This window comes from Blastomyces dermatitidis, assembly GCF_000003525.1.
Source record: "Blastomyces dermatitidis ER-3 genomic scaffold supercont1.3, whole genome shotgun sequence".
NCBI lineage: Eukaryota > Fungi > Ascomycota > Eurotiomycetes > Onygenales > Ajellomycetaceae > Blastomyces > Blastomyces dermatitidis.
The window spans coordinates 5,384,104-5,406,679 of record NW_025544776.1 but is presented as its reverse complement, the minus strand read 5'-3'; the positions used below and the strand labels follow the sequence as shown (position 1 = coordinate 5,406,679).

General features: G+C 34.8%; 2 protein-coding genes and 1 pseudogene across 4 annotated transcripts; 1 reads left to right on the top strand and 2 right to left on the bottom strand.

Moving 5' to 3' along the window:
• Positions 1 to 1,250: 1,250 nt before the first annotated feature.
• Positions 1,251 to 3,977, top strand: BDCG_03328. Of its 2 annotated transcripts, none has more exons than XM_045418928.1 (6): positions 1,251 to 1,849; positions 1,894 to 2,240; positions 2,309 to 2,622; positions 2,682 to 2,847; positions 2,914 to 3,345; positions 3,509 to 3,977. In XM_045418928.1, exons 1-5 carry the CDS (start codon positions 1,449 to 1,451, stop codon positions 3,075 to 3,077), a joined length of 1,392 nt encoding a protein of 463 aa, XP_045280400.1. In that variant the 5' UTR covers positions 1,251 to 1,448; the 3' UTR covers positions 3,078 to 3,345; positions 3,509 to 3,977. The 2 variants fall into 2 exon arrangements, with proteins under 2 accessions (XP_045280400.1, XP_045280401.1); XM_045418927.1 differs by having other exon boundaries at positions 1,256 to 1,849; positions 2,896 to 3,345.
• A 7,272-nt stretch (positions 3,978 to 11,249) lies between these two features.
• BDCG_03327 (uncharacterized protein) lies at positions 11,250 to 11,684 on the bottom strand (the record flags this gene model as incomplete). Its single annotated transcript, XM_045418926.1, has 2 exons — positions 11,250 to 11,509; positions 11,609 to 11,684. 2 exons carry the CDS (start codon positions 11,682 to 11,684, stop codon positions 11,250 to 11,252), a joined length of 336 nt encoding a protein of 111 aa, XP_045275389.1.
• Positions 11,685 to 18,412: 6,728 nt separating this feature from the next.
• BDCG_16735 lies at positions 18,413 to 18,501 on the bottom strand (annotated as a pseudogene). The gene has a single exon. The product of its transcript is annotated as a tRNA-OTHER (tRNA).
• Between the last annotated feature and the right edge of the window lie 4,075 nt (positions 18,502 to 22,576).

Sequence of the window (22,576 nt, the reverse complement as noted above, 5' to 3'; positions counted from 1 at the left end):
ATGAAACAATTGGCTCGCACTGAACCAAGAGTATTGAGCACTACCCAGATAGTACCTGCTGAGCCAATCGCCATAACCAAATCTGGATATCTTAGGGTGTTTAGAATCTGGGGGCCGCTTTTGTGGATGAAGAGGAAAGACTATGGAGGCTGAGATGCAAGAAAGCAAGTACGAGTGGGTGAAGAAAGACAGAAATTGTTATTCGATGGAAAGGGGTAGATTAATATTTGTCGTCGAAAGTCATTCTTTAGACAAGTCCGCTTCAATATGCCCCAAGTGATAATTCTAAACGTAGCCTGAAACTGCCTTCCATGTCCCAACACTTTGAAATACCATCACGGTGCTGTACTGTGACGAGTTCGCCCCTCAAACGCCCAAGACCATTTTTGCATTGATAGGGATATCTTGTAACAAGATGCGTTATCATTCTGTTCGCCATCCCAGAAATCTCCAGAGAATACTTCCCGCGAAGAACCTATCTACAACGCCATATAGCCATCATCTCCACTGTCCACATTCTCCGCAGCACAGAAGAGCCATTGTTGCCTGAACAGCAACCAATACCAAATCATCATTTAGCGCTTTGATGACTGGAAGTGATATTTGATATTGCCTGTGACTCAGAACATGCAAGGAACGTCTTAACGTGATTGGGAAATGAAGGCGTTGAGATATGAATTGATAGAGCGAAATGTACCAACATGGGTGGAGCGATAAAAAGCCATCGAAATCCTCTTCAAAGTATCAGTGAAACACTGACTGCTGTGGATGTCCTGGTATATTCGTTTAATTCATTCAAGGGTTTGGGTTCCTTCTTTAGCTTCCGCGTAATTCAATATCGAATAGCTTCACATTCTTCACCATGTCCCGTTTCTTCTCCTCCAGCGCTCGATCTTTGCTTCAGATAATATGGAAAGGCACTCAGCGAGTAGCTAAGTACGACGAGATGATCGAGAAATCAATTGAAAACAATTCGAAGCTCAAAGATAGAGTAGGGACAGTTGAAATCGCGTATGTTTATTCTTCGCTTAACTCAATAATTTGCTCACTTCTTCCTAGGGGTCAAGAGCACCCATCACCACGAGACCCCAAACTTCGCGTGTCAGGGCAGTTGCTGGATAAAAATGGAACTCGCATCACGTCGGGGCATTGGTATCATGACGGGGAGGTGAAGTTTTCGAAGGAGGAGTTTAACAGTGCTGAGGGGGGGAGGTGTGAATGGAACTACAGGCTTAATCTGCGAGCCTGGTTTTTGTTTAGCACGAGATTTTCGAACTAAGACTATCTAAAAGACGATGTGAATAAAAATGAACATCTAAATTGCTAGAGGAGAGCTTGTTTTCCGTAGACGACCGAGAGTGGTTATCAACTCCACTTCAGAGAGGCGTAGCACAGCTGTTTGCGTTGTGGGTAACGAGGAATTGTATAGGGCTGACTGCGCATGCCAAATGCACAAAACGTGGTCCCCCCAACTAGCGCGACCAAGCTTACTTAGGCTTAGTCGGAAAACACAGACTAGAAGTGTTGTTAACTTTTTGAAGACCGTTACTGATGTGAATGTTGCAGGATACAAACCCTGGACATTAACCTACATAATGTTGCTTCGACTCAAGGCGCCCATGATGTTCACGCGGAGAATTTTCCAATCCACTCCTTTCGCTGCACCAGCGTCTGTGGCTGCGAGTCTTACCGCGACTGGACCTATTGAGGAGGAACGCGCCCCGCGATATAACCCAAGCCATTTCTACCCGGTCCGCCTGTACCAAGTTTTGAACGATAGATATCAAGTTGTCGCGAAACTCGGTTGGGGCACAAGTTCAACTGTGTGGCTGGCACAAGATTTGCATCAGTGAGTTTAAACCCCAGGGGCCAGTTTAATCGCTAACAGCACAGATGGCGCTGGCTACCGCGGCGTTATGTTACAATCAAGGTCAGCGCGAATAATTACGCCGATAAAAAGTCAGCCGAGACGGAATTACGTATCACAGAGCACATTACAAAAGCGAATCCCCAACATGTTGGTTATGACTTTGTACGAACTCTGCTCGACTCATTCGAACTACGTGGGCCATGTGGCACACATGTGTGCCTGGTCTTTTATACTTTACGAGAGCCTCTTTGGATATTCAAACAACGCTTTCAAAACGACGTGCTACCCTCGGATGTCCTTAAGCTAATAGCCACAATGGTGCTTCAAGGACTTGAATACCTTCACAGTGAATGCCATGTCATCCACACCGGTAACTATGTCTCCAACAACACGGAAGCCGCATTCTACTTGGACTACATGGACTAACGGAAGCACAAGATCTTAAATCCGATAATATCCTAGTTGGATTAAGGGACGAATCCATATTGGAAATTGTTGCACGCGAGGAATTTGAGCACCCTCTCCCTCAGAAGATTCTGGAGGACCGGATAATCTATCTATCTCGAAATGGACTTGGTTTGCAGACAAAAGGGATAGGAAGACCAGTGATTACTGATTTTGGTCTTGCTGTACGTGGGGATGTATCTCATCCGTATTATCATACCATTCAACCAGACGACTATCGTGCCCCAGAAATTATCCTCACCGCAGGTTGGAGTTACAGTGCAGATATATGGAACGTTGGTGTTCTGGTATGGAACCAGACCCTACAATGGAAAGTGTACGAATTGTTAACCTCCTGATTGAATAGTTATGGGACTTGCTTGAAAAAGATGGTATCTTCGAGGCGCTTAATCCGCACAAAATGGAGTATACGAGCGAGAGGCATCTGGCGCACATGATCGCACTATTGGGACCGCCACCGAAAGAGCTTCTCGACCAAGGAAGCGAGAGTACAAAGTATTTTGACCATAGTGGTATGTATCTCTCGATCTCGTACGAGTGCCTGCTCACTATTTAACTAGGTGCATTCCGATATCCAGAATTGATCCCAGAAGGTCTCTCCTTGGTAGATTCTCTAAATCAGGTCGAAGGTGAAGACAAAATATCATTCCTAGACTTTATCATGAGAATGTTACGATGGCAGCCAGAAGAGCGCAGCAGTGCAAAAGACTTACTCGCCGATCCATGGCTCAGAATTAGCTAGTGATAGCCTGCATTTTGCCTGGCGCCGCTAAACAGGAATAAAATTTGATTCATGCCCTGAGAGACACAAATATTGATGTCTATAGTCATACTTATTAGAAGTTCACAGCCTACATACAGATATAAAACAGGCATTTAGATAGATTCAGAAACAATAACATTAAACAACCGACCCGTCTGGTCACGCCTTGGCGCCCTTGGTTTGTTTGTTGAGTGGGACTTGGCATTGATGTCTTGAAACACCAAAGACAGACAGGGTTTTCGCGGAGGTTGCACTTCAGATGTGTCCGTTGGTTATGTGCTCGATACTATTGCTGAGGTATCTTTTTGTATCTTTCTGCCGGAGATAGGCCAGATTGGGAAGGGCGGTACGTGAGTGGGACTTGGTGTTGATGTTTTGGAACATCAAAGATAGACAGGGTTTTCGCGGAGGTTGCTCTTCAGATATCTCCACAATTACAGGTCAGGGATCTTCCAAAATCAAGAAGATTGGCGCATATGGCTAGGTCTCTTCACCTTACAATTTGTATGGCAATTTGACACGGGGTTGTGGTGTGGTAGGGGGAAACGGGGGATAATCCCACACAGGAGTTCGAACCACATCTGGTTCACGTTCGGCTGGACACCACACGGGGTATGCGGTCGGCGATGGGGTCAAAATGCTCGTATGATCGAGGGCTCTTCGATGGATCTATCGGCGGGTTCTTATTCGAAAAATTGAGCGAGTTCGTGGTGAGGCGGTCTGTCCTTGTTATTGTTGATATATCAAGTATCATTGCTGAGATATCTTTTTATATCTTGATTTAATTTAACAGAATGCTCATTCTGCAATTCAGATTAAAATTCTGAGTATATTATAATGCATTGTGTATTATACAATAGTCTCAGGGCTAGATTGAAAGAGAAGTATGATTTAAATTAATTAAATATAAAATTCTTATTCTCAACTGAGATAGAAATTAAGTACTTAATATACTTTCTATCTGAAACTCAGATAGCTATAAAAATGTGATTCAAAGGTTGCTTAAGCCAGCGTACGATTACAGGCGTATGCCGGCTTCTTATATTGTAATCTCATACACTAAATTAATTAGCGTACGCTATGGCCCCTTTACACACATACACTAGTAGTTCAGAAGCGGCTGTGTTATTATCTGACAGTTGTACATTCTTCCGAACCACATCCTCCCTCACCAGATTCAGTCACACTCACATGACCATGTCATACACCCTAGCTTCATGCAGATTAGCTTGCCACTAGTGTTTTGCGATTATGTGACCTATCCCTGATTCAGCTAGTGTCCCGTGTACACCCTCACAAAGAAACTTCCACTATATTACATCACTTATTCACTAACTTTTCTCATCCTTCAATCATCATCTTCATCATTGTCATCATCAAATATCATCATCTCATTCAAGATTTCTATCTCTTCTTCTGTTCAACTCTTTTCATCTGTTCATCTATTACATTGTACACATTTCTGGCAATGACTTCTCATTTCCACAGTAAGTGTCATTGTAGTGCTCATACTGAGCAGTTCATTAGCAGTAAGTATAATATGTTGTGAAATGTGATCAGAACTTATTTATCTTCTAACAATTGTTAAAACAATGTATTATCATGAATGATGACACATCTTCTTCATCTTCTTATACATTCTCAATCATTTCTTCTTCTCAGTGAGTTTCTGATTGTGTTTTCTAACATGATTTTATATGAATGCAGATGCTGATATGTTTGTTTTTATTTATATAGAATCTTCACATGTTGACAGATCTGTATTCACTGATGATAGTGAACTCAATGTTGTATTCTTGATCAAGAACTTGAAGAATGTGATAATGAAGAAATTGTCTGTGTCATATATAGCTGAGTCTTCTACATTCTCTCTTATCTCTTCTACTGCTTCTTTCTCTGCTGCTTCTCTCTCTGTCTCTTTCTCTGCTACTTCTCAATCTTCTACACTTGCTTCTATGTCTGATTCTCTCACTCCTGCTACTTCTGTTTCTGTGATCTCTGATTTTACTGTCTCTGCTTTTGTTACTAGCTCTCTCTGTTTCAAGAAGATGTTATATAGACTTAATGAATCATGTCTCTCAGTGTGTACACTTCTGCTCTTCTTACTAACTTTCAGAATGATTTATTGTATAAAGACTGTGTACAACACAACTATCTGAAGCTCAGTTACAGACATTAATTATTATGTTTGTTTTAAATATTTGTGATGAAGCAATTGTTTATTCATTTCAGAGAATCATCTCTCTTCTTAACAGTGTTGAGATTATAAGTCTTTTTCTTTTTCATCTTTTCTTTCTGACACTGATTTTTCTGTTCTTAGAGAAAATTGTTATGAGTTTTACTGTGTATAAAGTCATAGTATTCACAGATATCAAGAAACTTTTTACAACTGTAAAGTTCAACATTACAGAGATATTCACTCTGATGAATTTCTTCAGAATAATCAATCTGTATCAGTCTATTCTCTGATGTCTGTTATCTGACTTCATGATGCAGGTGAAAGATATCTGTGTTTTCAGAAATGAGAATGCAGATGTTGTACTCTTTTACACTCATAGACATGAGATTTATATGCCTTGTCTGAGATGTCATTGTGAGAATAAGCTGTTCACACACTGTATTCTACTTTCTGTATTTCTCTGTGTTCTTCTCTCTCTTTCTGAGAAGCCTTGTGTGTGTTGTAATTGTATGTATAATTCTAAGGTCAGTGAATATTCATTTGATAATTGTTATCTCTGTTTTTGCAGTTTTATACACTAATAATAGTTCTTAGTTGCTTCAGTGCCAGAGACTATTTTAATTGAAGATGATAACATCACTGAGACTACTCTCTTCTGCTCTCAAGCTTCTCTCATTGCTTTCTCTCTCTCTCTCTCTTCTGTGAAGAAGATTGTGCACATATCAGGTTATAAGTATTCAGCCCTGAGTGACTCCTGTCATCATTTGTTCAGTTCTGCATCTTCTTCTTCTGTTTCTTCTGCCTCTGTTTCTTCTGCTCTGACTTCTGGTTCTGTGAGTTCTGTGCTCTTCTTCAATTTCTCTACACATACATGTACACATTTCTATATTGACATTTCAGTCAATCTTGTGATAAATGACATTAATGTTGTACACAGAGCAGTAGAGAAATCAGAGACATGTATAGTGTTATTGTGAGAGTAGCTTGCAGCTCTTGAATTTCTTGCAGATCTTGAGTTTTGAGATTTCCTTTGTTTTTGACATTTTTCAAGTGATGTGACATTGGAAATAGATTAATGTGTGATGTATGAAAATGAATGAGATGTGTATAATAACATTTGTCTTTTGCAGCTGACTCTTACAGTTGATGATCAATTCATTATTTCTTTTCTTTTCTTATGCTTTTTCTTTGTCTGCTAGTCACTACTCTTACACAATCTCTATATGATACAGTGTTCAGTGACTAGGTTCAGCAGCTTTCATCTTTTATAATTCTGTCTTATGCATTATACTGTCTCTCTTCACTCACTTAGATCACTACAGTGAACAGCTCATCAAAACTAACCTCATCTGATCTCTGAGTGTTCTCAGAGATTGAGATGACTTGGTCTTACATGTCTGTGAATGTTTCAGATAGTTTATCTTCTATGATCTCTGCAATTAAACTGATGTAAACAGTCAAATTCAACTCTGAATTTCTTTTTCTTCTGTAATCTGACTTATATGCAAGTCTGCTACTCTGAGATCACTCTTTACTGCATTGCACTCACTGTCTGCAGTGTGTTATTATATAACTGACTACAGTCTCATCACTTATTAAAGTGTGACATTCACCTGATTTCTTCATTGCTTCTCATTCTTTTCTTATAATTATAAAAAGATTGAAATAAGTGAGATCATCTGATTCATAAGTGTCTATGATTTCTCTTACTTCTTAAGACTTTTCAATTATAAGTCTCTTCTTTTTCAACACTGATGATAGTGCTGTAGATAATTATAATTCACTCAGATCTTGCATCTTTACTTTCATAAGTTATAAATTATTGATTAAGTTGTGTAAGATCTGTTCCTCTGATTCTTTCAATGCATACATTCTCAGAGAATGTGATTTGAGTATCTTATATGACTCAAATCATCTAGATTGAAACTTCTCAGAACTCTCATTACATACAAGAACTTACATTCTTATCTTAAGACTTGATTTCTTAACAAGTGAGTCTTGTATTCTTTTCAATTGAATTGCTCAGTTCAGAAGTAACTCATTAGCTTTTGCATGTGTGTGGCTGATCTCTTTCAATCTTGATTCTGTGTCTGTGACTGTTGCATCTGCAACTGCTACTGTTGCATCTGTAACTGCTTTCTCTCTCACCTTTTCTGAAGCATTCTCCGGGATGCGCGGATGCAATCCATACAACAGATAGAATGATAAATGCTTGAAGACTGCATGCTGTCAAATCTGTGTGGTTAATAGTGCCTGCCTGAGATATTCATCTCATAGTCTTGTAGGCTTACTCACTAGATATTTTGTCAGCATGTTGCTCAAGATTTCATTCAAGTGTTTCATCTTCCTGTTTGTCTGCGGATGATATGATGTTGTTCTATGATGTCTTGTCTGTAACTGGCCCATGAAATGCCTTACTGCTTCTTCTATGAGGTTCACACTGTTATCAGTTAGGATCTCGCGCGGCATTTCATAGTTGACATAGATCTCATTATGTAGGAACTTTGTCACTATCTTCTCTGTCATCTCTGGAACTGCTTTTGCAACTGGTCAGTCAGTAGTGTAATCAATAGCAGTGATTATTCATCAATTTTCATTTGATGTTTGTGATAATATGTCTATGAGATTCACTCTTCATTGTTCAAATGATTATATCATACACTTCATCTGATGTTGCACTTTCTCATGTTCTAATTCTTTCTTAGATCCTTTTGTGACCTGACAATTCAAGCACTCATGAGTGTATGTCTGAATGTCCTCAGCCATGCTTGGTCAGTACACTCTTGATTTGAGTACACTCATGAGTTCAGGGCTTTCTAAGTGACTGAATTCCTTGTGCATGTGAGTCATCAAGTCATGATGAAATGAAGATTCTAGATAGAGAGCTTCTGTGTATTCTAGATCATGGTAAAGTACAATGTCATTTTTCAATTTTCTCAGCTTGAAGTTTGAAAGCATCTCTTCTACTACTTTCATAAGATGCTTATCATTTGATATCTTGTCATTCTCTAAGCAAGAGATCATGATGTTCACTCATTCTGATTCCTTGCATTCTCTCAGCATATTTAATGTGAATATCTCTTATACCTGGTTCACAGAACTCTCACTTATGAAATCAGGTCTGTGACTGATTGCATCAGATATCACTGTGTCTGATTCTTTTCAGTATTTGATATGAAGATTATACACTTGAAACTCTGAGATTCAATGTGCTAAGTGTTTGAAAGATTTTATCATTAATTATAGATAGACAAGACTTTTGTGATCTATGATTACTGTTGTTATATACCTGTTGTTGATATATCTATCTCACAATGTCAGTGTGTGCTTAATCACTAGCAATTTCTTTTCATACACTGGATAATTAAGCTCAGCGCCTGATAGTTTTCTATTATCATATGTCACTGAGTGCAGCTTGCCATTCTTGCTCATCTGTAGAAGAGTATCTCTGATAGCTCATTCAGATATATCTGTCTCAATGTAGAAAGATTTATTACAATCTGATTGAATAAGTACTGAGAATGTTATTATACATTCTCTCAGTGTGAGAAAAGCCTCTTTACATGCAGTATTTCAGATGATTGAATGAAACTTCTTCTTTTGCAGATTTGCATTCATTTCTCTTAAGAGATCTGAGAGTGATGCAGATATTTATGTAAAATCCTTGATGAATCTACAGTAATATGAGACTAATTCAAGAAACTGTCATACATGGTATATGTTCCTCAGCCGCGGTCAATTCACTATGACATTCAATTTCTTCAGAATGAAGTGTATACAGTCATCACTCACTATATATCTCACAAACTTCAACTCTTTCATTTCAAATACACACTTGATTGATTTGACATAGAGCTTATACTCTGCCAGAGTTATAAGCACTTCATTAAGATGCTTCAGATGTTTATTGTATGAGTTTGAAAAGACTAGAATATCATTGAGATATACAAGGCATGAGATTTCATTCTGTTTATGAAGAATTGTATTCATTATCATTTAAAAGATGGCAGATGCATTTATCAGACTGAATGACATTATCAGAAATTCAAACTTCTCTCATTGTGTATTAAACATGGTTTGCAGGACTGACAGTTCATCTACATGAATCTGCCAGTATTCTGAGAGAAGATTGATCTTTGATAGATATTGAGCATTTTCAACTGTATTCAACTGTTGTTGAATCTGTGGCAGTGAATATTCATTCTTGATTATAAGCTTATTGAGTGCTTGATAATTGATACATATTCATCACTTCTCACCCGCCTTTTTCATGAATAGAACTGAAAAGCCCCACATGCTTGATGAGAATTGTATGAGATCACATTCTAGAAGGTCAGTGATCTGACACTTCTGTTCTTCAAGATGCATTTGTGACAGAGAATACACATTCTGATTGACTGGTTTTGCATCCCTCATGTCAATCTCATGTACAAATCCTCATTTCAGCAGCAATTCTGATGAAAGATCTGTTCAGAAGATCTTCTCATGCTTCTTCAGAAGCTTCTTCATATGCTTGTCCTCTCACATATTCTTTATCTTAGTTTTCTTCACTTTCAGGTTCTGTATGACATACAGAATGCTTTCAGATGAGATCTTGTGAATTGTTCTCTTTACTTGTTGATGTATAAGCAGATTTAACCCTTCTATACCAGGGGTGTGAAATGTTCTTCTCATATCAGTTGATAGAATCATATGAACCATTTTCTTCCTATTGATCAACTGTATATGACATGTATGTCATTGAATCTGTGGATTGAACCTTTGAAATCAATCAAGTTTAAGAATAAGGTTGTATTCCATGTTCTGCAGCTCTCGCGCTCAAATATAGCAAGATCATTCTTTGAAGTGCAAGAGAACTCTTACTTTTGCAGGTGATATCAGATATTAATTATCAGATAATCTTATGTATCAGAGATTCTTCACTCAGTGGACCTCTTTCAATCTTCAGATTATATGATTATCAATATATTGTGTAGAAGCTTCTGTGTTCACTAATACTTTTGCAGCCATCTCTCAATTCTTATTTAAGTGTTCTCTATACATTAACATTTCAGGCCTCAAGGCATTGAGATAAGTGTTCACTTCATCATTCTCATCTGCATCTCATTCAGAAGCCTGCTTCTTCTTTGCATTCACAGAATTCAGAGAATCATCTAACACAGACATCTCTTTCACTTTGAAGACTTTTCATAGAATATCAGTGAGTGTCTTCAAGCTCACTGATTCTGCTAGTTTTTTAACTGCACACACTGAATGCAATCTTTTGCACTATGATTTTGACATCTGCAGTTGAAACAAGCTTGATGCTCATAATATCAAGGTTTTCACTCAGAGAATCCCTTTTTCAGAGAATTCAGTGCTTTAGCAATGATGTTCAGATTTAGATTCATCACATTCAGATATGTGACTTATGTCATAGAAGTCTGATTACTCATTCTTCACTGAGATATACTCAATTGTAGTATTTTCTGTTGCAATTGACTTGCTTGTTCTCATACAATGAGAATGTTGTATGCTTCCTTCACTGTGCCTGGCTGTGAGGTTAAGCATTTTCATTCCACTCTCAACTCAGATGTAAGATCATGAATGAAGATCTGTAAACAGAAAGATGTTGAAAACTCTTCATTCAATGCAAGATAGTGTAAGCTGAAGTGTGTGAAGTATAATGTAAGATCACTCACTTATCTACACTCAGTGAAGCATTTATAACACTTGTCTCATGCATTCACTTTCTCAAAGTTGTGTAAGATTCACTTAGAAAACTCATTCCATGTTCATGAGAATGAATATTGCTCCAGATCTGTAAGATTTATCTTTTCATCAGTCATTCATAATGACTTTGCTTTTCTGTGTAGAAATGTGACAGATCTTAAGACTTGTTGAAATTCTGTTGACTGTCTGTCTGTGAGTTCATGTTCAATCTGATAATATGATTACATCTGACTTAGCCAGCTGATTGCAGCATCATTTTTTCAGTTGTTATTGAAGCTTGATAACTTCAGCAGATCTCTCAGCTTGATATATTTCATGCTCAGATTCTCATCCTGCACAGCAGTCTCTGATGATGTGTACACTTCTGAAGAGGTTGTGAACAATTGTGATGAGATCTCCAGGTTCAGCATAGTTATCTGTCTGTGTAAATGTTCAATCTCCTGCTGCAGGCCTAAGATCTGGTTTTCTCTATTCTTATTGATGATGGTGATTGCGTCAGTGAAGCTCTTCATAGTGAATACTTGGTTCACAGTGAATGTCAATTGTTATTTAACCTCTGTCTTGGCCTGTCACTGCGTACACAAGGCCTCAATCTCATTTAGAATTCTTGTATGCATACAGAGCTTCAATTCTGATTCAGTGATCTCAGCTGCTTTTCTTACTGCTTTGAGTAAACTCTCTGAGAGGTTCTGCATATCTTCTGATTCAGGTAGCAGAGAAGAATGTTATTCATATCAGCTAGAGAAGATATTCATTTCAGTGGTTTCTGATTGATTGTACAATGTCTATCATTATATCACTATATTGCTGTATGATTTCTGTTATCATTGTATGACTTCAGTGATGGCCATCCCCCCCTTTTATCCTTCTTTTGAGTAGAGAGCAGACTTCTTTGAATCTGGTTCACCACTCTCATCCTCTTTCTCACACCTCATCTGTTCGCGTCTCATACATGGCATGCACCTGGGCGTGGAGTTTTCCCTCAACAAGCAAAGCAGCATCAATTGAATGCTCTTTCACTCACTGCTCTTCATATACTATCTTTTAAGGCATTTTCTAGGACCACACTGACATGATAACTATGAATCACTTCATAGGTGGAATTATCATGCTCTGGAGAAGTCTGTGCTTCTCACCAGTTTTTAGACATGCTATCAGATGTGATTCAAAGGTTGCTTAAGCCAGCATACAATTACAGATGTACACCAGCTTCTTATATTGTAATCTCATACACTAAATTAATTAGCGTATGCTATGGCCCCTTTACACATGTACGCTAGTAGTTCGGAAGCGGCCGCGTTATTATCCGACGGTCGTACGTTCTTCCGAACCACAAAAATATAACTGAATTCAGAAATATCTGAATATAAAGAGATGAAAATTAATCAGATATAATCTGTTAAAATATCTATATACTATCTTTGAATATTTTAATTATATTATAATCTCTCTTTACTTTTTCTTTTCTATTCTTTTCTATTTACTTATTTAATATATCTATCTTTAAGACTTTGTTCTCTTTTCTTTTATCATGTTATTTCTGAATGATTTCAAAGTATCAGAAGGTGTTAAAATACTGTAATTTATAAATAGTTTTTATATTCTGTGTAAGAGATCTACACTGAATAGATCAGTATAATATTTATAGATCTTATAATATAAAAGTGAAAAACATTAGAGAAGAAAAAGAAAGAGAAAGTATGAGAATCAGTGATTAGAGTGAATATTTATTAAACTGACTGTATAATTATATCTGAGATCAGAATTAGAATATTTGATAGTCTCATTATTAATTTAACTGATCTTATTACACAGTTGTAACATTAGATAGTAGTCTTATACTATCTCAGTGAGACTTACTGTCTACTCTTATCACATTTTTCAAATAAGATCATGATTTTCACTTCTTAATTTAAATTATTTTTATTGCTTTAAATGACTTTAAATCTCATTTGAGTGTTATCAAAAAGCATTACTTTTTAAAAAATTAAAAATAGTCTAAAAAAAACCTTAAAATGTCTAAAAATAGTGACTTTATGTCAAGAATGAGACTAAATGAAATTAAATGAGATTACTTTCTTATTTTTTCTAAGTCATGATTTCATTTTGAGATCTGATATATAGTCACTAGACTGGCCGCTGAGATCATGAATTTCACGTTTGATCTCATTTGATCTGATCTCATACATTTCTTGGCGTGAATCCCGCTGGGACTGGCTATCAAAAAAACATGTAAAGTGACTATATATCAGATCTTAAAATGGAACCATGACTTGAAAAAAATGAGAAAGTGGTCTCATTTGGTCCCATTTAGTCCCATTCTTGGTATAAAGTTACTATTTTTAGACATTTTAAGGTTTTTTTTAGACTATTTTTAATTTTTTAAAAAGTAATGCTTTTTGATAACACTCAAATGAGATTTAAAGTCATTTAAAGCAATAAAAATAATTTAAATTGAGAAGTGGAAATCATGGTCCCATTTGGAAAATGTGACAAGAGTAGACAGTAAGTCCCACTGGAACAGTATGAAACCACTATCTAATGTTAAAACCATGTAATGAGATCAGTTGAATTGATAATGAGACTATCAAAAAATCTGGTCCTGATCTCAGACACGGTCACACAGTCAGTCTAATAGTCACTTTACATGTTTTTTTAATGATTAGTCTCAGTGAGATTCACATCAAGAAATGTATGAGACTAGATTAAATAAGATTAAATATGAAATTCATGATTTCAGCAGTCAGTCTAATATTTGTACATGTATGTAATAATGTACACAGTGAAGCTTCAGAGCAGAAGAATAGAAATTCTGTGAGTTTATTAGCTGAGAATTAATAACTGAGAATTGAAGCTTTCAGTGAAAATCTATGAAGTGTAATGAAATAGTCTATATAATTAATCAGATACAGTCTGTTATATTAACTCTCTCTTTTCTGAAGTGAGATCATGTGTAGTTCTCATTAGACTGGCCGCTGAGATCATGAATTTCATGTTTAATCTCATTTGATCTGATCTCATACATTTCTTGACATGAATCTCACTGAGACTGACTATTAAAAAAACATGTAAAGTGACTATATATCAGATCTTAAAATGAAATCATGACTTGAAAAAAATGAGAAAGTGATTTCATTTGATCTCATTTAGTCTCATTCTTAGCATAAAGTTACTATTTTTAGACATTTTAAGGTTTTTTTTAGACTATTTTTAATTTTTTAAAAAGTATTGCTTTTTGATAAGACTCAAATGAGATTTAAAGTCATTTAAAGCAATAAAAATAATTTAAATTGAGAAGTGAAAATCATGATCTCATTTGAAAAATGTGATAAGAGTAGATAGTAAGTCTCACTGAAACAGTATGAGACTACTATCTAATGTTAAAACCGTGTAATGAAATCAGTCAAATTGATAATAAGACTATCAAAAAATCTGATTCTGATCTCAGACACAGTCACATAATCAGTCTAGTTCTCATCAGTCAAGAACTGCAGTCTCAGATAATGTAGAACTCAGAGTTCAGATCAGATAATTATAGCTGACTTATTTTACAAGATATTATCAGCAGCATCTGTGAGATCTCTTATCAAGAATATCTTTAATCTCTTATTCAAGTTTATTATCTTCTTCTATGATTTCTGATAACTGTCAGTCAGAAATCAGTTGAGAAGAGAACAGATCAGTGACAGTATAGAGAAGTAAGCTTGTATAAAAGATATTATAAATCTCTGATAATATGTCAAGATAATAGTTATAACTGTCTAGAACTTCTATCACTTTATACTTAATATAACAGTAATTCAGTGTATGAGATAAGTATATAATCTGTATATTATTAAGATTCAATTATATCAGATCTTCTATCTTATATTACTTAATAAGATCTCAGTGAATATTGATTCAATCTTCTTAATCTTATTTAATACTTATTATGAAGACTTCTACTCAGTTATAGATATCTCAGAGCTTTATTACTATATTATTAATAATCTGAATCAGACTGTGAGAGTTCAGTATGAAATATATTATTATTATTATTATTATTCTTCAATTATAGATGTATGCAGTCAGAGACTATGATATCTACCTGAGAACTTTTAGTTCTCAGGGTTTTTCCTATATCTGTAAAGTTAACTATTATACATTCATCAATTCCAGATATGCAAAATCAGAAAATTCCAGCTCAGAATACAAAAACTGTTTACAAATTGCAGTGTTTTAACATCATCTCATACTTTGAAACCATTTGACAATATCATGACAAAGGAAAAGAGAACACAGTCTTAAAGATAGACACATTAAATAGATAGACAGAAAGAAATTGAAAGGAAAAGATAAAATAAAGAAAGACTGTAACAAAACAAATTATTAAAAGATAGTATATAGCTGTTTTAACAGACTATATCTGATTGATTTCCTCCTCTTCATATTCAGATAATTCTGAATTTAGTCATTTTCTTGTAGCTGCTTGAGTTTCTGATAGAAAGTCTATTAAGTATTTAATTCCTGTCTCAGTTGAGAATAAGAATCTCATATTTAATTGATTTAGATTATACTTCTCTTTCAATCTGACTCTGAGACTATTGTATAATGCACAGTGCATTACAATATGCTCAGAATTCTCATTTGTATTACAGAATGAGTATTCTATTGATTCAAATCTATCATCAAATCTTTGTATATAAGATTTGAAATAGTCATGTTCTAGTTTCAGCTGTATTATAGATGAGAATATTTTCTTTTTACATTTGATTAAACAAGATTTTCACTTGGACTTTGTTTCAAATCTTGAATAATGTATACTCTTCTTTTGTTTCTGCCAGCTTTCATTCCACTTGTGTAAACAAGATTCTTTTATTTTTCTCTTTATAAAAGATCAGAACATAATTTTTTGAATAGATCTGCCTAATTCTGCACTCTTTTTTGCAGCTGAATCAGTCATTTCATTGCTATGAATATTCATATAAGCAGGAACTCAGTGCAGATGAATAATCAGCTTTGATATTCTTCTCTTTTGAATTTTTAAAACAGAGTTTAAGATCAGTTTAAGATTCATTTAATTATTATAAATCTGACTATTTCTAAGTCTTTTTAAAGCAGCTTGACTATCAGAGAATATTCATATCTCTTTCAAACAATTTTCTCTTCTATAAGATTTTATTTCAATGAGTTTGAAAGCTTTCACTATTGCAAATAGTTCAGCATCAAAGACTTCACATTCAGAGCCTATATTTCAGAAATCTGAGATAAAATTGATATTATCTTCAGTATAAGCAATGTCTGCATCTAATCTATTCAAGTTCTCATTTTTTGAGTCATCTGAATAAATCAGAATAGAGTCTTTTATATTGATTGTAGAAATTCTCTTTAAATGCTGTTCATATTCTTTCTCTTTTGATAGTTCACTTATTTGTAAATTTATAAGAGATTCAAGCTTTTCTCTTCAGAGAGATAACTTCTCATGATCAACTTTTTCAACATTTAAAGAAGAAAATTGATTTTTAATCAGAGAGCATAGTCTGTACAGTTGAGAAGGCATTTTCTTTGAAGAATTATTTTCATTTCAATCAAGAAATCTATTTCAATCCAGTTCATTTCCAGAGTTACTTGGTGAAAATGAAGAAGAGACTCTTTCTCTGACTACGGGCGCTAGCCACCCGCAGGATGCATCTTAAGCTAATTACATTTAACTCTCTATAATTAACTGACCACCGCGTCCGTCCTCTCGGGCCAGCCACTAATTTCCAGGGACATTAGTTAGTGGCTGCCATCACTCACTTGGTGATGTACATATCAAGCTTCCAGTTGCTAATCTCGGCCTCATTAGATGCTCATAGACCTATCAATCAGCTGTCATGACCTTGCTCTGTGTTAGAGACTAATCATAGACTTGATGACTGCAGTTCTCTCTGTCAGTATTAGAAGCTGATAGTGAGCTTGCAGTCTCTAGCCTATCAGAGTGCTCTGTCTAGAGTCTAGATATGTATCTAGACCTGCTAGTCAGATGATTTTTAAAATCATTTTCTATATTTAAGAGAAAGTCAGACTCTAATGACAGTCCTAGTTAGAGACTTGCTTAAGTAGTATATAATCACTGTATTAGGCTTGACTCTATATCATTAGAATCTTGACAGATGCACAGTAGAATAGTGAGATATTGATACTTTATATCAGCTCTGATGAGTGTTTGCAGAATCTCACTTAACTAGTGACTTAGCTTGCAGTAGAGAGTTCTACTCTACATCAAGCCTTACTAATTAGGCTCAGCCTCTATTACATGAGAGCTTTCATAAGTAAGAAGTGACAGATGTCAGCAGTGAAATTCGAACTCATACATCTCTAATGTGTGCGGCCTTGATTACCAGTCTTATCAACTGAGTCACACTGACAGTATGAAATATGTAATCTCTAGAAGATTTAATATCTTTATATAATAACTGTGTATAAGAAAGAACAGACTTATATCTATTAAAACAGTATCTCAGTCATTGATAGTAACTAGACTGACTGCTGAGATCATGAATTTCACATTTAATTTCATTTGATCTGATCTCATACATTTCTTGGCATGAATCTCACTGAGACTGACTATTAAAAAAACATGTAAAGTGACTATATATCAGATCTTAAAATGAAATCATAACTTGAAAAAAATGAGAAAGTGATCTCATTTAATCTCATTTAGTTTCATTCTTAACATAAAGTTACTATTTTTAGACATTTTAAGGTTTTTTTTAGACTATGTTTAATTTTTAAAAAAGTAACACTTTTTGATAACACTTAAATGAGATTTAAAGTCATTTAAAGCAATAAAAATAATTTAAATTGAGAAGTGAAAATCATAATCTTATTTAAAAAATGTGATAAGAGTAGACAGTAAGTCTCACTGAGACAGTATGAAATCACTATCTAATGTTAAAACTATGTAATGAGATCAGTTAAATTGATAATGAGACTATTAAAAAATCTGGTTCTAGTCTCAGACACGGTCACACGGTCAGTCTAATAGTAACTTCAGTGTGTAGAAGAAGATTATATCAGTTATCTTATAAATAATTACAGAACTTATGAAGATAATTCTTCACTATTTAAATTATTTACTCTGATGTATCATCAGTCTCAGAGTGATAGATAGTTAATTATTATTATTATTATTATTCTTCCATTATACTCATATGCAAGCGGAGCTTATGATGAGTCCTTGCGTGATGTTAAATACAGGCCAAGTGTTGATTATACAGGAGGAAATACAGGTGTTGAGACCACACCAAGATAACAAGAACATAGGAAATACAAAGGAGTGACAATTAGATACATGCAATAATAACTTCCCAGCCCAGGAACATAGAGCGATTTTATTGAAGCGATTTGTACACCTCTGTATTTATTAGAAACCTGAGGTGCTTGAGTTCCGGATTTAATGTATCCCCTGCGGGTTTCGAACCCACGCGCCTTGGTTTCCCACGCCAAGGTGCTACCAGGTGGCCGCATTAACCATTCGGCCACCGGGGCGATAGATAGTTGATAAATAGTGTATAATTTTAAGAACTTAACAGATTCTTATTCATGTGGTTCGGAAGAACGTACGACCGTCGGATAATAACGCGGCCGCTTCCGAACTACTAGTGTACGAATGTAAAGGGGGCTCTAGCGGCCACTAATTAATTTAGTGTACAAGATTCAATATATAAGAAGCTGGTGTATGCCTGTAATTATACACTAGCTTAAGCAACCTTTGAATCACATCTGATAGCATGTCTAAAAACTGATGAGAAGTGCAGGCTTCTTCAGAGCATGATAATTTCATCTATGAAGCAATTTGTAGTTATCATGCTAGAGTGATTCTAGAAATGTCTCAAAAGATAGTGTATAAAGAGCAGTGAGCAGAAGAGCATTCAATTGATACTGCTTTACTTATTGAGAGAAAACTTCACACTCAGATGAATGCCATGTATGAGATATAAACAGATGAGATGTGAGAAAGAGAATGAAAGCAGTGAACCAGATTCAAAGAAGTTCACTCTCTACTCAAAAGAAGAATAAAAGAAGAAATGATCATCACTGAAGTTATATAATGATAACAGAAAAGTAATATAATAATAGACATTATACAATCAATCAGAAATCACTGAAATGAATATCTTTTCTAACTAATATAAATAACACTCTTCTCTGCTATCTGAACTGAAAGATATGCAGAATCTTTCAGAGAATTTACTTAAAGCAGTAAGAAAAGTGACTGAGATCACTGAATCAGAATTGAAGCTCTGTACACATATGAGAATTCTAAATAAGATTGAGGCCTTGTATACATAGTGACAGACTGAGACAGAAGTTAAATAACAATTGACATTCACTGCAGATCAAGCATTCACTATGAAGAGCTTTGCTGATGCAATTATCATCATTAATAAGAATAGAGAAAATCAGATCTTAGACCTGCAGCAGAAGATTGAATATTTACACAGACAGATAACTACACTGAATCTGAAGATTTCATCATGATTATTCACAATCTCTTCAGAAGTATACATATTATCAGAGACTGCTGTGCAGAATGAGAATTTAAGCATGAAATATATCAAGCTAGAAGATCTGCTGAAGTTATCAAGCTTTAATAGTGACTGAAAAAATGATGCTGCAATCAGCTGACTAAGTCAGATGTGATCATATTATCAGATTGAATATGAACTCACAGACAGACAGTTAATGAAATTTTAACAAGTCTTAAGATCTGCTGCATTTCTATATAAAAAAGTGAAGTTATTATGAATGACTGAGAAAAAGATGAATCTCACAGATCTGAAGTGATATTCATTTTCATAAATATGAAATGAGTTTTTCAAGTGAATCTTGCATAACTTTGAGAAAGTGAATGTGTAAGATAAGCATTATAAACACTTCACTGAGTGTAGATAAGTGAGTAATCTTACATCATACTTCACACACTTTAGCTTACACTATCTCACATTAAATGAAGAGCTTTTAACATCTTTCTGTTTACAGATCTTCATTCATGATCTTATATCTGAGTTGAGAGTGAAATGAAAATGCTTAATCTCATAATCAGACACAGTGAAAGAAGCATATAACATTCTCATTGTACAGAAATAAGTAAGTCAATTATAATAGAAAATACTGTAATCAAGTATATCTCAGTGAAGAACAGATAATCAGACTTCTATAACACAAGTCATATATCTGAATGTGATGAATCTAGATCTGAATGTCATTGCTAAAGTACTGAATCTCTCAAAAAAGAGATTCTCTGAGTGAAAACCTTAATATCATAAGCATCAAGCTTGCTTCAACTGCAGATATCAAAATCATGATACAAAAGATTGTACTCAGTGTGTGCAGTCAAGAGAAGCAAGAGAGTTAAAAAACTAGCAGAATCAGTGAGCTCAGAGACACTCACTGATATTCTATGAAAAGTCTTTAAAGTGAAAGAGATGTCTGTATTAGATGACTCTCTGAATTCTGCAAATGTAAAGAAGAAGCAGGCTTTCAAATAAGATATGAGTGAGGATGAAGTGAACACTCATCTCAATGTCTTGAGGCCTGAAATGTTAATGTATAGAGGACACTTGAGTAAGAATTGAGAGATAGCTGCAAAAGTGTTAGCAGATATAGAAGCTTCTACACAATATATTGATAATTATATAATCTGAAGATTGAAAGAGGTCTGCTGAGTGAAGAATCTCTGATACATAAGATTATCTGATAATCAATATCTGATATTATTTATAAAAGTAAGAGTTTCCTTGCACTTCAGAGAATGATCTTGCTATATTTAAGTGCAAGAGCTGCAGAATGTGAAATACAATCTTATTCTCAGACTCAATTGATTTCAAAGGTTCAATCTGCAGATTCAATGATATACATGCTATATACAGTTGACTGATAGAAAGAAAATGATTCATACAATTCTATCAACTGATATGAGAAGGACATTTCATATCTCTGATATAAAAGAATTAAATCTGCTTATGCACTAATAAGCAAAGAGAACAATTTATAAGATCTCATCTGAAAGCATTCTGTATGTCATACAGAACTCAGAAGTGAAGAAAATCAAGATAAAGAATATGCAGAAGAACAAGTGTATGAAGAAGCTTCTGAAGAAGCATGAAAAGATCTTCTGAACAGATCTTTCACTGAAATTGCTGCTGAAACAAGAATTTGTACATGAGATTGACACAGAGAATACAAAACCAGTCAATCAGAATGCATATTCTCTGTCATAAACATATCTTGAAGAACAGAAGTGTCAGATTACAGATCTTCTAGAATGTGATCTCATACAATCCTCATCAAGTGTGTGGAGCTTTTCAGTTCTATTTATGAAAAAGACAGATGAAGAGTGATGAATGTGTATTAATTATTAAGCACTTAACAAGCTTACAATCAAGAATGAATATTCACTGTCATAGATTCAACAACAGTTGAATACAGTTGAAAATGCCTGATATCTATCAAAGATTAATCTTCTCTCAGAATACTGACAGATCTGTGTAGATGAACTGTCAGTCTTACAAACTATATTTAATATGCAATGAAGAAAGTTTGAATTCCTAGTAATATTATTCAGTCTGACAAATGCATCTATCATCTTTCAAATGATGATGAATACAATTCTTCATAAACAGAATGAAATCTCATGTCTTGTATATCTCAATGATATTCTAGTCTTTTCAAACTCATACAACAAATATCTGAAGTATCTCAATGAAGTGCTTACAACTCTGACAGAGTATAAGCTCTATATCAAATCAATCAAGTGTGTGTTTGAAATGAAAGAGTTGAAGTTCATGAAATATGTAGTGAGTGATGACTGTATACACTTCATTCTGAAGAAATTGAATGTTATAGTGAATTGACTGCAGCTGAGAAATGTACATCATATATAATAGTTTCTTGAGTTGATCTCATACTACTGCAGATTCATCAAGGATTTCACATGAATATCTGCATCACTCTCAGATCTCTTAAGAGAAACAGATGCAAATCTGTGAAAGAAGAAGTTTCATTCAATCATCTGAAATGCTGTGTGTGAAGAGGCTTTTCTCACACTGAGAGAACATATAATAACATTCTCAGTGCTTATTTAATCAGATTATGATAAATCTTTCTATATCAAGACAGACACATCTGAATGAGCTATCAGAGATGCTCTTCTATAGATGAGCAAGAACAGCAAGCTGCACTCAGTGATATACAATGATAGAAAACTATCAGATGCTGAGCTCAATTATTCAGTGTATGAAAAGAAATTGCTAGTGATTAAGCACATACTGGTATTGTGAAATAGATATATTAATAACAGATATACAACAATGATAATCACAGATCATAAAAGTCTCATCTATCTATAATTAATAACAAAACCTTCTAAATACTTAGTACATTGAATCTCAGAGTTTCAAGTGTATAATCTTCATATTAAATACTGAAAGGAATCAGACACAGTGATACTGAATACAATTAGTTACAGACTTGATTTCATGAGTGAGAGTTCTGTGAATCAGACACAAGAGACATTCATATTAAATACACTGAGAGAATGTAAGGAATCAGAATGAGTGAA

Coding starts and splice junctions, on each gene's coding strand:
- BDCG_03328 (XM_045418927.1), top strand. CDS start 1,449: ATGCACAAAACGTGGTCCCCCCAACTAGCGCGACCAAGCTTACTTAGG. Junction 2,241..2,308: donor ATGCCATGTCATCCACACCG/GTAACTATGTCT, acceptor CGGAAGCACAAG/ATCTTAAATCCGATAATATC. Junction 2,848..2,895: donor AAAGTATTTTGACCATAGTG/GTATGTATCTCT, acceptor CTATTTAACTAG/GTGCATTCCGATATCCAGAA.